Source organism: Triturus cristatus, chromosome 3_2 (genome assembly GCF_964204655.1).
Source record: "Triturus cristatus chromosome 3_2, aTriCri1.1, whole genome shotgun sequence".
NCBI lineage: Eukaryota > Metazoa > Chordata > Amphibia > Caudata > Salamandridae > Triturus > Triturus cristatus.
The window spans coordinates 78,573,432-78,587,365 of NC_140584.1; the positions used below are offsets into that span (position 1 = coordinate 78,573,432).

The window sequence follows — 13,934 nt, forward strand, 5'->3', positions numbered from 1 at the left end:
TTTTTCAGACGGATACTGGTGGTAACTGAGTCTGACTAACCAGTCCTAGAGCCAGTGCTATGTTAAAAGACACTCAGAATACAGTGAAAACACCTACATACACTAGGGCACACTATGTGTTGGGGTCCCCCTGTGATTAGCATGACCTCCTCTGTAAGCCCCTAGTATATAATAGGGCAGGGGATTAAAACTACCTCTTAAAACGCACCACAGGGTGTGTTTGAACACGTCACCTCATGCCCCGTCCCCTCCCTTCCCCACTGTGTAAACACGCCCTGTAGCCGTTTTAAGTTGGGAGATTAATTCCCCTTGAATCCTGAGGGTCCCTAGGGTTCAACTAGACCACTAGGTACCTCCAGTAAGCGCCACAGCGCTGCGTTGCAGAGAGGTGTAAAAATTGGCACGGCCTGCACCACCTCTCTGCAACGCAGAGCAGTGGTGCTTACTGGAAGCACCTGGTGGGCTAGTTGGACCCCAGGGTCCCTCAGGATTGAAAGGGAATTATTTCCCCAACTTAAAAATGCGCCACAGGGCCTGTGGGCGTTCTGAGTTGAGAGAATAAGTCCCCTTGAATCCTAAGGGTCCCTAGGGTCAAACTAGCCCACTAGGTACCTCCAGTAAGCGCCACAGAGCTGCGTTGCATGGAGGTGTAAAAAGGGGTGTGGCCTCAGAACACCTGTCTGCAACGCAGCTCCCTGGCGCATACTGGAGATCCTTGTTGGGCTAGTTGGCCCTCAGGGACCCTCAGTATTGAAGGGGAATTAATTCCTCAACTTACAACTGGCCAGGGGGCGCATTTGCAGAGTGCTGCAAGGAGGGGGCGTGGCCTCCGGCGCGATGCCGGTCTTTTATTTATTTATTTTTATGAAGGAGGGCTGTGTGGCCCCCTTTCTTTTTCTAATTTATTAGCCCTGGGGACCCCATCCCCCAGGGCCTGCACCCTAATTTTTTTTGTTGAAAAAAATTAATTTGGCCCCCCCAAGGCCTTAATCGGCCCCGGGGACCCCAACCCCCAGGTCATGGCCTTTTTTAAAAAAATGTATTCTTTAGGAGGGGGGCTGTGTTGCCCCCTCCTCAGGCCACTTATGGCCCCGGGGACCCCATCCCCCGGGGCTGGCTTTTGTTTTTTATTTTTAAAAAAATATATATATTTATAGAAACACCTAGGACATGCTGGACAAACCGTATGTACCTATCACCATGACGATTTGCGGGATATTCATTAAAAGGCGACTATGCATACAATGAATCCACGTAGAATGTATTCACATCGCTAGTGAAACTCTGACATGTCTGACACCCTACCGTGCCTAATCCCGGCGCCCCCGCTGGTGGGTACTCTCCAAGTAGACACCCTTGTCGTTTATTTATACAAACATGGGTAGCTATTGACGGGCACATTTAATACACATGCACACCAAGCCATTCAAAGGGGATTCGACAAAAATTCGACCAAACTATGCAAGAAACCACCTCACGGTTAATAAAACACACATCCACCGCTGGATGTGTAATACTTTTTATTTTACTCTCTGGAAAGGAGACAAACCTCACTTGAGAGTCACAGCGTGCTCCTGGCTAAACCCAATGCTGTGTTACACCCACCAGTGCCTGCCGAGTGCCACACACCTCTGTGTTGTATTCCACCAGCTAGTGCGTATGCTATGACACTCTCTAGCCCATGTGCACTGTAACACCACCCCGTGAATATGTCATGCCACACTTGCCTTCGCCCGGGTTATATTGCCCCATCTAACGTGCCTTCCTCGATGCCTATGTTATAAAGCACAGCGCTATGCCATACATATTACAATCTGGGATCCATATCTTTGTCACAGTGCATATGCAATATTACACTACCCAGCACATATTTTATATTACAACTTTAGAGACTACTTAGGTTACACAACACTGCCCTGTGCATATTACACTCCAAGGCGCATATCACATAGCAAGCGCTAGTGCCTGTGCTATCTCGCGCTCTCCAATGAATCTGTCATTGCGCACAATGTATTGCATATTATATTTCACGCCCCGGTTCATCTTATATCACACTTTTTGGTGCATAGTTTATACCATATACTATATCTAGTTTTAATTTTCAATCGTGCTCTCAGGACTATGTTCTATATAACACTGCGTCCACCTACCCTTTTCACGGGCATTACATTTTGCGATGGGGTGTGGAGGGTCAGGGGATGTTTCTGCCAAGTGAGCCCGGAGTCACAGTCCCAAACGTCCTCTTCTTCCTGAATAAAAGTGAGATTATGCTGCATACTTGTTCATATTTTAAGTAGTTCGCACAGACACATATTTTAAAAACAATAAAGTTCCTAATACCCTCCTTCTATGAACAGTTAGCTTGCTGCCCCATCCACCTCCTCCCTATCCTCTGTTGTCTGAATCCATGGACTAGCCTCCTCCCTCCTGCCATGCATGGTCTGATGTGCTGCCACTGCCCTGCATTTAGCATGATGTACCAGTCCACTCATCCTGCCCTCCATTGCCCAATTCTATGGCCCATCATTGACCTCCTGCTTAGCCTCTGTGCTTTGCTTGCTGCCCCTATTCTCCTTCCCCCTGCCCTCCGATGTCTTTGTGCATGCCCCTGCTCCATCCTTTTTGACCACCATGTTCCATGGACCTGCCACTCCTATCTACTCTGAGTGTTCTGTTGAGCTGCCACTCCCCTACCACCTGCCTAGCATTGTCAGATGACTGTAACCTGTCCCTGCCACCTCCACCCTGCCTGTCCGCATGCCATGCCCCTATCCCCTTCCTCCTGTCCTCCATGGTCCATTTTACTGCCACACCCTTCTGCCCTCCCTGGTCTGTTGTGCTGCAACTGCTCCTCCTGCCTGCCCTGCGCGGTCTGTTGTGAGGCCCCTTCCCCTGAACTCTCTTGTCTGTGCCCAGGTCCTGACCCTCCCTTCTATCCTCATAGGTCCTTTGTGCATGCCCCTGCACCCTCCTTCTTGCCCATCATAGCCATTGTGCTGCCACTAACCCTCCCGCTTGCCATGCATGGTCTTCTGAGCTGCCATGGCCCCTGCCACCTTCCCTGTGTGGTCAGCTAGCTGCTCCTAACCCCCTCCCACCTTCCCTCCATGGTCTGTGTGTATGCCATCATAGTCTCACTGTTGCTCTCCATGGTGTGTCTTGTTTCTAGTGCCCATCCTGCCTTACCTCCATGGTCATCTTGCTGCTCCTGCCCTGCCCCCTTGCCCCCAGCCCTCTGTTTCCATGTGCAGACCCCTATTCCCTCCGTCCTGGCTTGTCGGTTCCATTGTAATGCCCCTGATCCGTCCCTCCTGCCCTTTATGGTCTGTTATGCTGCAGCTTTCTCTCCTGTCTGTCCATTATGATCAGCTAGCTACCATTGCCTCTTTCCCCTCTGTTGTCTGTTGTCCGTGTGCATGGTCCTGTCCCCTCCCTATTGCTTTCTATGGATTGTTGTGCTGCACTCCCATCCCGCATGCCCTGTGTGGTGTATTGTGCTGCTGCAAACCCTGATGCCTGCCCTGTAGGGTCAGTTTGGTGCACCTCTCAATGTCCCTCCTGTCCTCTGTTATCCGAGTCCATGTCCCTACCCCAATTCCTCCTGCCTACCATGATCCAATGTACCATACTTGCGAACATTTTGAACTTGGTAAGAGGGAGATTTTGAAATAAAACTGGGGTATTGATTTTCCCCTTTGAGTTACATTGAAAAAGAGAAGATTGTAGACAGGAAACAGATCAAGTAAAGCCCATTTGAGCTTAAAAACATTGGACGTTTCCTGGCTGAAACGGGTCTGTTGGCATGTATGGTTGTATGACCACTGCCTCTTCCTTCTGCCCACAATGGTTTATTATATTGCCACAGTCTCTCTTGCCAGTCCTGTATTGTTGGTTTGTTGCCCCTGCCCCCCTTTCCACTGCCCTCCATTGTCTGTTGTGCTGCCACTGCCCTTCCTGCCTGCCTAGTGTGGTCAAATTGTTGCCTCTGCACTCTCCTACCTGCATTCAATTTTCAGAGTCCGTGCCCCTGGCCTCTGCCGCTCAACAGTATCCCAATAAACAACTAGATTGCTAACATTCTATATTTATTACAAAAGTGTGGAATGCCTGACGTCATCTTGATGTAATCAAAACTGTAATGCCTAGAGCATTTCCTTTAGAAATTACATATATGAGAGGGTCTTATTTGCATCAAAATTATGGTTAGTGCTCTAAAAAACTAAAATGAGGACATATTTTCTGAGTTTTCAAATAGCGTCAAAGAAATTTTAAATTATTTGTAATCTTAGTTTTTTTATCCAGTTGACCACTTGATTAAATGTTGCATCCAAGGGGAGATGGTGTGGTGTTACTTCCAGAGCTGCAGAATTTCCAACTGGGGAACCAGGTTGGAGTTTCTGCTTCAGCTCAACATTCTGTGATTCTGGTCAAATCACTTAATCTCCCCATGTCTACAACCAAAATGAATTTGATCTTGTGTGATGTAACCAATGTTCATGTAAAGCACTCCAATACCTGACAAGTCTGCACTATATAAAACTGCAAATACACAAAAAATAAGTGTTTTGCACACTTCTGTCATTGGGCTACAATTGGGCTACATCTGGGTGATATTTGGGCTACATTTGGGCTCTTTTGTCTCTGGTGGCCATTTTAGGAGATTTATTTGTTATGAAGTTTCCTAATTTCCTCATTTACTGCAGTCTCCTCAGTAGGAAATGCTTTCAGTTTTTTACTTTGATTCCATCAAGAAGGTATTCAGATATGTCACACATTTGCCATAAATTCTGAATGTTAGCACTCTAGTTGCTCATTAGATTACTGTAGTAAAGCTACTGCTCACCACAAATGTCTGCTGCTGGTATTAAAAGTGCATGTTTCAGTCTGCATGTCAGAATGTTTTTATGAAATAAAAGAGGATTTCAGAAGTCAAAATGTGCCCTAGTTTTTCTTTCTGCAGCACTAATCATAATTTATATGGCAAAATGAACCCCCTCATTTTGTTCCTTTGTAACTTAAATGTTTTAAGTGTTACCACTTTATTCCAATCAAGATGGCTTCAGGTGTGCCATACTTTTGTCATAAGTAAGACTGTTAGCGCTCTAGTTGTTCTTAAGAACACTCTGGGACATTCTGTCATTGGGCTATACTTGGGCTACATCTGGGTGATATTTGGGCTACATTTGGGCTCTTTTGTCTCTGGTGGCCATCTTGGGAGATTTATTTGTTATGAAGTTTCCTAATTTCCTCATTTACTGCAGTCTCCTCAGTAGGAAATACTTTCAGTTTTTTACTTTGATTCCATCAAGAAGGCATTCAGATGTGTCACACATTTTCCATAAATTCTGAATGTTAGCACTCTAGTTGCTCATTAGATCACTGTAGTGAAGCTACTGCTCACCAGGCAAGTCTGCTGCTGGTATTCAAAGTGCATATTTCAGTCTGCATGTCAGAATGTTTTTATGAAATAAAAGAGGATTTCAGAAGTCAAAATGTGCCTTAGTTTTTCTTTCTGCAGCACTAATCATAATTTATATGGCAAAATGAACCCCCTCATTTTGTTCCTTTGTAAATTAAATGTTTTAAGTGTTACCACTTTATTCCAATCAAGATGGCTTCAGGTGTGCCATACTTTTGTTATAAGTAAGACTATTAGCGCTCTAGTTGTTCTTTAGAGCACTCTGGGAAGCTGCAGTAGAACACAAAGGAATCAACTGACAGTCTCTGCCCTTGTTGGATGTACATGTTTTACTGAGAATGTCAAACTTCATTCTTACATGACTGAGAAAGATAATGTGAATTTACAGAAAATATGCTCTCAGTTTAGCTTATAGATCACCTTCCAAACCTCTGTGGGAAAAGTATGAGAAAATAGTTTTCTCTCAAACATGGTTCGTGATATCACAGCAGAAGGCTTTTTCACATGGTAAAATCACCTTAGAACACACCACAATTCCTAAAATGAGTATGGTACCATCAACAAATGATTTATAATGTAACTAAAGTCTTAAAACCTTCTATTAACTGCAATGCTTTTTAATGAGGTGCTATCATGTATATTGGTCCCAAGATGGCTGCCAACACTTCCTGGATGAAGTACTGACAGCCAACCAGATCTCACGATGAGATGTGTGGTTAGGCTCCGCCCAGATATGTATGTGATTTTACTTTTGATTTTCTCAGGAACTACTGAACAGATTGACACCATATATGCAAAAGGCACATGCCTGGCCTGAGGACTACCTCTTTGCCAAATTTCAAGTAATTCTGTTCAGCCGTTCGGGCTGTACCTTGGACTTAAGGTCCCTATGGAAAATTGCATGGGGAAAACGCGTTTTGGGACCCCCCTTTTTTCTCAGCCCCCGCTTGACGAATCCCCCAGAGACTTTCAGGGTAGGAGCGGAGCCGAGCGCCCCACCTATTTTGAAAATTTCGCGAGGATTCATCAACCGGCACCAAAGTTATTCCAAATAGAATGTTGCGGATTTCCTATGGAAACACGGTCCTAACTATAACTATCTACTGGCGACCGCCAGTAGATAATATATATAAACATCTCCAGCTTAATTGCATTGCACAATACTCATACTCAATACTCGTAGATTTGTAATGTGTCATGTGGTTTTGTTATTCCTAATCTCAGTAGTTTATGATTTAGGATTAATCCTTGAGAAAGATTCCTTTAACCTCCCTTTTTTAATACGCTTATAGGAACATATCTTTCTGTATACTTATCCACCCTTTCACTATTTTGTAATCTACTGACTTTTTGTCTTAATCCCAATTTCCTAGTCATACTTCCTGAATCTAACATCCTTATAGTCAGGCCTTTCATAAAATAGTTCTATGGATAAATGAATTCAATGTGGACTTTTAAATGGGAATTGTTCCAAGATATTGGCCTGTAACTTAAATACCCATCAATAGGTGCTATAGAATATTTTGAATTAGCTGGGCATGTTATTGAGGCTTGTTTACCATTAAGTAATAAATAGATTGCCACTTAAACAAAAAATGACCATTCTAAAGGAGGACTTCGAAGAGGTGACAAAAAATGAAGCACTACACGGAAGGGATCTCAGGGAAAAAATCGAAATTATTATATTCATTGGAAGGCAAGTGAATGTATGAAACAGGCACCCAATATAAGCACCAGAAATTAAAATGTGGCCAAATCAAGTAATTAACTGTTTTGGCACAGGTACGGAATAGACTAGAACTGAAATATAAAGGAGCACTTTGATAGTGTTGGGTATATCTAAAAATGCCATGGGAGTGGGTTGGTAGGTTCCTGGCATTCATGTAATTTCATAATCGATTTATTGATTTGTATTACATATTTTACAACAATGATACAGTCAAGGAGTAAACTAGAAGCTAACAAGCAATACTTCTGAATCATATCGTAAGATCTAGGACTGGCTTCATTCAGCATTATTGTCCACTACTCAGAGTGTTTACTGTAGTTAAAATCTTTCGTTAAGAAGGCCAACCACTGCTAATTTCTTTATTTTGCATTTATGGCCATAGCAAAAGTTGAGGGTGCATAACAATGGAAGGGCAACTAACACTATTAGTCCCCAACATGATGTGGCAGTAAAGCTACTAGCAGCGGCTTCGCTAACCTCATCCAGCCCAGAAATAAAGCATGCCCCTGTCTCACTCTCTGCTTCAAATTTCTGAGCATAAAATGCAGGCAAACCAAAGTGAAGTATATAAAAAATGATGGATGGGATGCTTGAATTAATCTCAGCCTCTGGTAATTACTTTGGCCGCATTCTAGTCCATCGTTATTTTTCACACCATACCAGTTCAGTTTGGGTCCAGCCATATGCAAATAATTCTTGACCGTGCTCCAATGGGAAGAGTCTAGCCTGAACTGCCAGACCAGGTCCTCCTTGAACCGGAACACAAGTAACCTTAGGCCAGTTTCACCCTTATTAAGGTTCATCAGTCAGGTATAGATTGGTTCCAGTGGCACAGTGTGCACGGGACCCATGTCTGGACATACCCATCCCACTTACAGTGTTACACTGAAGTATACAAAAATAATGAGGGATGGAATGCTTGAATTAAACTCAAGCATTGTTAATTACTTGGGTGATATCCCAGCCCATACCCAGCCATATGCAAATCAGTCTTGGCCCTACATCAGTGGGAACGGCCCAACATGAACTGTCATGCCAGGTCCCCCTAAACCAAAACATAAGTAACCTAAGACTGGCCCTTATTTGGGCTCATCAGCAGGGTATAACTTGGTTACTGTTGCAGAGTGTGCATTAGACCCGCGCCTAGGCATATTCGTCCCACTTATAGACGTAACACTGAAGTATACAAAAAGCAAGGTCAAGAATGACTTGCAAATTGCTGGGTTCAAACTGAGATGGCATGATGTGCAAAATAATGATGGACTGTGATGTGGCCTGAGTAATTTCCATTGGCTGAGATTAATTCAAGCATTCCATCCATCTCTTGGTGTTTATTGCAGGGAAAAACAAAGTAACCAGGACCAGCATTGCATACTGATTGGCTAGGCTGATATCAACATTCTATACACGATGCAAATAACATACAAAGATCCGCTTTATCCAATTCTTTCTTTCATGACTGATAATATGGTGGTTCCCTTTCACATAATTTCAAGCAGACAAATAGATGAGCTGTCATATATATATATGCAAATTCCCTGTTTATCATATGGTCTGTGCCTCACAATCTTGTTATTTGAAAGCATGCTTAGTATGGAGCAATGTATCCTCAAGCTGCAAACAGAAAATCTAAGACGGTTAAGGTAGTCATGGTACAAGAGTTTGATTTACACCCTCTTAGGATATTCTCTAGACTACCTTAACAAAGTTCAGCAAAATGCACAACAATGCTTTTTATAGGCATTTGATACATAGATGCGACAAATAAACACAACATATTCTGATTAAACACAATCAGCATTGTTACCAGATAAGAGTGACTGTCCTCAAGATTGAGTAAATGAAGGTACTGGGAGAGTACCAATGCAGTACTTAATGTACAATGCGATTGCCATGAAAAGTTCTAAACTATAAAGAATTCTGTGGTCCTGCTGAGCCAAAGATTGTTTCTCCTCACAGTTAATCCAGCTCCTGTATCACGATAATGTTATGGTGTTTGAGGTGTATTTGGACAAAATATCAAATTATGTATATCAAGCTGCACAAATATCGAGTTTTTAATATGGTGGCATAAATATTGGGCTGCAGAAATAGTGTTGACAAGAACATAGATTTTGTAGGTTAGTAATATAGTTTTCAAGAATATCTGTGTTTTTAATATCGCTTTCAATAATATAGCTACAAATATAATTTTTAATTATCTTTATGTATTTTAGTTCATAGATTAATTTTATATGTTTAATATTTTTTGTGTAATTGTTGACAATATTTTTAAATATAGTTTGTGATTTTAAGTTATTTATAATTTTTGATTTAATTCTTAATAGTAATTTGTAGTATTGCAGTGGGTTGTGAGGTTTGTAGTGGTACAAGATGGGAAGTTAATTATGTATTATTAATACATTTTTATTTTAGTATTGAATATTTAATTGATAAATATATCAATTGTGTAATTATATTTTAATTCATATTTTATGTGCAGGTTGTTGGGTTTGTAGGGCCACAGGATGGAAAATTAATTAAGTAATTGATTAATAATTAATGATTCATGTATTCTGAATTATTTAATTGATTGTTAATTATGTAAATGGTTATTGTTAAATTTTGAATTTACAATTAATTATGTAAATTGTTTGAATTTATATATATTTTCTGTTACGTATTAGGTGCCGGCTGTTGTGTTTGTAGGGGCATAAGGTGAGACTTATTTTTAGGCTAAAATGAATCAACAATTAATTACTCATTTTTCAATTAATATTTAATTGATCATTAAATATGTTAATTGTGTTATACTCCTTAATGTTATTTATATTTTAATTGTGGGCTGCTAGGTTAGTGGGATTATAGTTTTGTAACTTATTGAATGATAAATTAATTCAAAACGTAATTCAAAATGTATTATACAATTTTTAAAACTCATGTAAATTATTTAATTGTGTTAAGTTTTATATATAATTTTTATATTAAAAGTTGTGTATTTTTGGCCAACTAATAGGGTTATTAAAATATGATATGTGTTTGTAGTGAAGTACTTTCCCTACTGTTGCACAGACTGGAGTGGAAATAGTACATTTTAGCTCTCTGAATTCCAATGTTTTCCCTACTGTTGCACTAACTGGAGAGGGAATAGTACATTTACCCCCTCTGAAGTCTAATGCTGTCCCTATTGTTCCACAGGCTAGAGTTGGAATAGTAAATTTTACATCTCCAAAGTCCAATGCTTTCCCTACTCTTGCACAGACTAGAGTGGGAACTGTAAGTTTTACTTCTGTGAAGTCCAAAGTTTTCCCTACTGTTGTACAGACTGGAGTTGGAATAGTTAATTTAACCCCTCCTAAGTTCAACGCTTTTTCTACTGTTGCACAGACTGGGGGATGATAGTAAATGTTACCCCTTTTAATTCTAATGCTTTCCCTACTGTTGCACGGATTAGAGTGGTAATAGTGTTTTTTATTTTTCTATTTTAAATTGTTTAAAATATATATTAGTATAATTTGTTTAATTAAAGTGTGTTTATATTTAAATAGCATTTAAAATTGTTGTAATATGTATGATACATTGGTTTTAATTTTATATTTTTATATCTAATTATTATAGTAATTTAGTTTCATGTTTTGTGCATGTGTTAATATTGTTTGTTTCATATATATATATATGTAATAGTAAATTAAAAACAATAATCTAAAAAATGTATATAAATAAAAATATATTTTTTTAATAGTGTCATATATAAACACATTCATATATGTGTGTGTGTGTCTGTGTGTGTTTAATATGACCACATATTTATTTTTGATTTACTATTTTATACTATATATATAATGAAAATCTATATTTTTGTATTATTTTTAACAATATTAGTGTGAACGATATTTTAGTCCAAATTTTTATACTTATTATTACAAGTTTAGGTAGATGATATTTTTGTCATCAATATTTTTGTGTAGCACAATATTTGTTGTTCCAATATTGTCAGACATCCATTTGAGGACACTGATTTGATATCCTAGGTTTCCACCTCATCGCTGGTCCAGCACATCCCTTATAGCATTTTGCATGAGTTTAGTTCTAGGGTGCTTCAGATTTTAGCCCAATATAACATCTCAACCATGTGAGTACTTCAATATCGCTCAGTTCAAGGTCCGTGTATAATGGGATGTTTGGTTCACCCATTGGAAGCTTTAGGAGATTTTTATCAAACAATTTTCACCTAATTGCCAGTATGGTAATCTTTGTAAGTCCCACTAGCTCTGTCCCATATTATGTAGTAATTTGTCCTTGACCTTCTATACGTTGAGTATACAAAAAAGTGATGGATGGAAAGCTTGAATTAATTTCAGCCAATGGTAATTACTCGGGCAACTTCCTAGTCCACTGTTATTTTACTCACCATGCTACCTGTGGTTGTACCAAACCATATGCAAATCAGTTTTGATCATGCTCCAATGGAAACAGTCCACCCCAAACTGCCTCAAGTACCTGGCTGATGAGCCCTAACCATGTCAAAACCAGTCCTGTGTTGCTTGTGCTGAGATGTGTGGCGTACTATCTGAATATGTTCTGCCATTACATGGCCAAAGTTATAGTGAGATAGTCAAGATTGCTAGTTGGCGTGAGCATTTATTCTAAACTGTGTATATGGGCCACAAAGTCCTCATGCCTGATCTTCATCATCAGTGAAATTATTCAATTTGTGTGAAGGCTCATAATTAGTGAGGTCTCTGCCAGCCTTGATTACTCGGAGTGTGAACTGCCGTGAGCCAGAATACTAGGTAATAATAGTTCATCAAAATAGTAGACATTTCCACATTGTACTTGCACCCCATAGCATGTGCATTAAAGCTGAATTGATAATGTCCCATTTTGAATGACAAGAGCATTTCTTAGATGTCTGGGCTTCTGGTATCTAATACATGAACTTTACAGTTTAAATCAATGTGCACCCAGGTAGTAAATCCCCCAAAAGGAAGGCCTCTGTGATTGCTAGTGACAGGAATACTACAGTTATAGAATCCTTGCATATATACCAGCCCACATACCCAAATTCCCATGAATAGGCAGATATTGTGGACTGAAATAAATTCTCAACAATCTAATTCTCATGACAATAGTATTTTCCTTTCCGATGGTTTCTGTCCCATGCCTCTCTTTTTCAGGCACAGAGACCCATAACAGTTCTGCTCTCTTCCAGAACCAAAAAAGATATTCCTTTTCTTTCCATTTCACTTTTAGCTTAGGTCGGTGTCGCTGCTCATATGTGTATAATGGGAACTGAAATTCGATAGATCCACAACTTAATTTGAGAATCCTGTACACACAGTTAATTTAAAAAAATCACATTTATGAAGTCTTTAGCTACAAATGGTAGGACCCAAAATTAAAGGACTCAAATGCAAATACATACTCCACTGAATATTGAATGAAGAAAACAAAATTCCTGGAACTGGTATTTTCTCAAAATTTGCTTATCACAATTTACCATAAGTGGTCCACTTATAAATAGGCATAACACATTTTAATGATCTGTTTAATGTATTTACAGTAGTATAATATTTTGCTAGACTCCATTGTAAAAATATACACCACCAACATATGACATTGTAAAACAAAAGTCTTGCACTTGAGTTACAATGATATTGCCTTTACAATTTGAATTTTTGTACAACAACATTCCATTTGAAATAAATACACAAAGCATTTAACAGAACATAGATATACTTTTAAAAAACAATAGTTTTTAATGAAAAAATGTACTTTATTGAAAATAAAAAGAATAAGATTTTTTTAACAGGCAGAAATAATTTTAGTGGCAACACAAGGAAAACAAATTCATACCATTTTTAATATATTTCTATATTGATAATCTCTATCATCTTGACTGTTAATTAAATCTAAGGGAGGTATTCTATGGTATGACGTAGCATCAATGGAAACACTCTGAAGTTAGACTTTATCTCTACTATCTAAATAGAGAACAGAAATCTATTTTCATTAAAAGATTTTTGGGGAAATGCTCATTTCTACAGGACAGTGTTGAGCAGTCACACAGACAAAGGTACACGCACACACACACACACGCACATATTTCTCTCTCTTTCTCTGCATATTAATCTGAGATGGGTAAAAGCTTTCAATGTTATAACAATCAAAAAGCACTAAGTGTCAACCTTATTTAGTGCATATTGTTTATGTTCCTCTCTGCAAAGATTATTTAGCATTTATTTTTACAGCAGCTCACTTTCCTGCTTCCATACGTCTTCAGTTTACTACCCCCTCAAAAACCCAGTATGTGCTTTGTTACACAGCATACTCTATTCAGGGTGCGAAGTTGCCAGGGGCAAGTATGTGTTTGGTGAATCATGTGCAGGAGGGTCCGGGGGCATGCAGCAATATAGGAGTTCTGAAGCGTAGTAGAACAATGTTTTATGTGCCCGTTGTAAGTATTAATGTGGAATACAGAGCCATTTTGAGCGTATGCTACTGTTTGGTTACCTCACCATCATGCAAAGGGGTATCCCTGTAACGGTCTTTGCATTTTTCACAGCTGAAGGGAAAATAAGATTTAAAGTGTGATTGTAGGATATTACACAATGTTTTTCTTGTTTTTACCCTATGTATTTACATTTCCGATGTATAGAGATTTGCTATTTTTTCTATACCGGGAAACACTGGACATATGTAGTCCTATTGTTGGGTTTTAGATATGGAAGTGATAAAGTGCAGACCTTTGTAACCTTGCCTCTTGGCCCCAAAATCTCCATGGAGCCTTAGGGGTTACTCAGAAGC

At 39.5% G+C, this 13,934-nt stretch overlaps 1 protein-coding gene across 1 annotated transcript in view; it reads left to right on the forward strand.

The window, feature by feature from the left end:
* The window catches only part of LOC146856836 (uncharacterized), a 32,790-nt gene extending 23,115 nt beyond the window's left edge, over positions 1-9,675 (forward strand). Inside the window, exon 3 of the mRNA XM_085646997.1 lies at positions 9,631-9,675. Coding sequence (XP_085503123.1) covers positions 9,631-9,675 — 45 coding nt within the window. The remainder of the gene's footprint in view (positions 1-9,630) is intronic.
* The last annotated feature ends 4,259 nt before the right edge of the window (positions 9,676-13,934 follow it).